This window comes from Hydra vulgaris, chromosome 02, assembly GCF_038396675.1.
Source record: "Hydra vulgaris chromosome 02, alternate assembly HydraT2T_AEP".
NCBI lineage: Eukaryota > Metazoa > Cnidaria > Hydrozoa > Anthoathecata > Hydridae > Hydra > Hydra vulgaris.
The window spans coordinates 40,402,009-40,405,000 of record NC_088921.1 but is presented as its reverse complement, the minus strand read 5'-3'; the positions used below and the strand labels follow the sequence as shown (position 1 = coordinate 40,405,000).

Sequence of the window (2,992 nt, the reverse complement as noted above, 5' to 3'; positions counted from 1 at the left end):
AAGTTGTAAATAAAAATAAAAAAGTTTTATATATCTTATAAAGGTATACCTTTCATAGCACCATATAGTCTGGTAAACTTCTGTTAGTATAACAAGAAAAAAATAATCAGTCCTGATCTGAATAACAAGTTAACACCAGGAATAGCATTTGGTAGTAAAAATTGCCTAACCTCGCTCATAATATATTATAATCATATTAATGAAAATGAAACTATAGAAATTAAACATTAATTGCCCTTAAACCATTGAAATTAAACTACCAAATAAGAAGCCATTGTTCTAATATATACAGTTATAAGTTTTTATATAAAGCTGTAGACATGAAATTAAAAAAAGTTCTGAAACTAAATGGTATAACTATTTAATAAAATACTTATTAAAAACTCACTCCTGATAATTGTGTTTTTTTCGTCATCTAATATCTTGTCCACTTCAACAAATTTAGATACTGACAAAATAAAATTTATTTGGCTTATAAATTCACTATTATAATCAGGCTTTGTCACTGTGTTTTGGGATTTCTTATATCAGTAAGAAAATATAACACTCTCTTTTGAAACTCTAAAATTTAAAATAGTTTCACAACTTTTGTTGATTATTTTTACAAACCTAATAAAATTAAACAAAAATTCACTAAAAAATAATCAATAACATACTGCCTTCAGCCATCGAGAACTTATCAACGTTATCTAATTTTGGTACTTTCTTTCCTTTTTTCTTATCCTCACTGAAAGATGAAAGAACTTTGCTTCAGGCTCCAAAATCAGTTACTGTCGAAAGCAAGTGTGGTGGTCAATACTGTTATTTTGGTCTTGAGACTGGTATACAAAAAGCTGTTTCTGCAGATAGCATAAGGCTTCTGCTATCAGTATAGCTAACAGCTCGTTTACTTATTCACGTGAACAACAGTGCTCTACTGCCATTTCGCCAGTTTATGATTAAAAGAAACATCGTTTTTTTCAACTTTTTCCGAGAAAAACAAAGTGTCATTGTCACTTTGAGACAAATAGTCATAAAGAAATTCTTCACTATCATAATCGCTTTCCGAATTTTTGTCTTCTTTTACTTAACTGATATTTTGTGTTAATTTTGAATTGTCATTATTTTTTTCGACTTTCTCTTCTTCACTACTAGAAGATGATTCTGCCAGAGCAAGAACATTAGAGTGGCATTTTCGCCAGTTTCTTAAATAAGCCATTAATTTCTTTTGTCGTAAGAACAAGTAGAAATTTGAATACTAAATAAAACGTTTGGAAAATTCAAAATTCAAAATTTCACACATAAACACCTCTGTTTTGCACGTTATACTAAAATATTGCTTTATTACTTTTTCGCTTTAACTATTTTTACTTTTAACACCAATTCGACGGACGATTTTTTTATAATTAAGTTTTTTTGTCAACGTTGATTTAACGTTGAAACAACGTTTAAATCGTAACGTTGCTTTATCGTTGAGACATAGTTGAACAACGTTGAAACAACGCTTCAAACAAATTTCAACGTTGCCCTAATATATTTTGCTGACTTTAATTCTTTTTCAGGCAAAAAGAAGTAAAAAGCAAAAAAAAATAACGAAAAAAACAACATTATTTGTTCTCAGTAATAATTGTCATAATAAAATATTGTGATATTCATCGAATTTATATTTTGAAAAACTTATAGATATTTTATCTTTATTTGACTGTTATGATATTTTGATTTTTTGATTTCGTTTTAATATAGTTTAATTAAAATTAACTTTTTTTTTTAAACTACATTAAAAAACAGGAGTTAACATTAAGTAAGTAAATAAACCTTATTCATATATTTAGAACAATTTGTTTATAAGATTTCTAAACCAGTTTTAGTTTTTAAAGAAAGTTATGGTAATCAATAGTTGTGATTTCTTACAATTTCTTATAAACTTTGGGTATATTTAAGTTTTATAGATATATTTTTGTAGAACTGTTTTAAAAACAGAAAACCAAATATTGTTGCAGAGTTATTTGAAAGAAAAAATATTGATAAAAATATTTAAAATATCTGAAAGTTAAATCCTCGTTTTTTCTTTCTTGCAAAAAATGCACCTGCTTTTGTAACAAGTGTTCAGTAGTACTATTGTTGAAGTTGTTATAAAAACATTTCTAGCTTAAACATTTACAGGCTCACCTTGATAAAGCAGAAGTTTTGTCAAGGCACTATTGAAAATTATCGGTGTTTTTTTAAACAAAAGACTCAGAAGACTGGGTCAGGTCTGACAGTAATATATGTCTAGTAGCAACGTTTCAGTGAGAGGAAGGGAGGGAGGGAGGGTACATTAATAAACCGTGATCCTTTTTTTAAGTGTTGAGTTTTGTTTAGGGAAACGAAACAGCTGAAAATGTTAAACAAAAGAAAAAGCTGAAAGCAACTGACTTGCAAAATCAAGTAACGGCAAATAGTTCAGACTTAAGTAAATCTAAAGAAGTAAAAAATCAAAATGCCACAAAGCATATAAAATCTTCAGATGAAAAAAAGAAAAAAACGAAATCCAAAACCAAGCAGACTGAAGATACACTCGACAACTTTTTTGCTTCTTGATTGACGAAAGATCTTGATTGACAAGAAATTATGTGTAACTAGTGAATTTATTTTTGATATATCAAGAAGTTTATTTTCGGTGCTATTTTCGCGGCTCTTCTGTCTTTTACGTAAACTTTATTTTTGCTTTTAAAATATAGAAGGTTTTTGTGTAATAATAGTCATTTTATTTCTTGAAACTAACAAAAAATTTCAAATAATAAAAACCCACTAGCGAAAAATCTTTAGTCAAATTTTTATAATCAAGTTTATCAATTTAATAACCGCGCATTTATATAAAAAAAAAAAAAAATAACATGCTCAAGTTGTTATATGTTATTCTCCCCTCATTTAATTTGTAGAATCGCCTCCGATTGCATATAAAATTTTAAAAATATAGGAAGATTTTTATGAATAAAGATTGCATTTAAACCATCTTTTTTAAAGATACATG

The 2,992-nt window shown here is 27.3% G+C and overlaps 1 protein-coding gene across 2 annotated transcripts in view; it reads left to right on the top strand.

The window, feature by feature from the left end:
* The window catches only part of LOC100210433 (rab-like protein 6), a 62,525-nt gene extending 59,881 nt beyond the window's left edge, over positions 1–2,644 (top strand). For both annotated transcript variants that reach the window (XM_065790897.1, XM_065790898.1), the window contains one exon: positions 2,341–2,644. In XM_065790897.1, the coding sequence (XP_065646969.1) occupies positions 2,341–2,559 (219 nt within the window). In that variant the 3' untranslated portion in view covers positions 2,560–2,644. The remainder of the gene's footprint in view (positions 1–2,340) is intronic.
* The last annotated feature ends 348 nt before the right edge of the window (positions 2,645–2,992 follow it).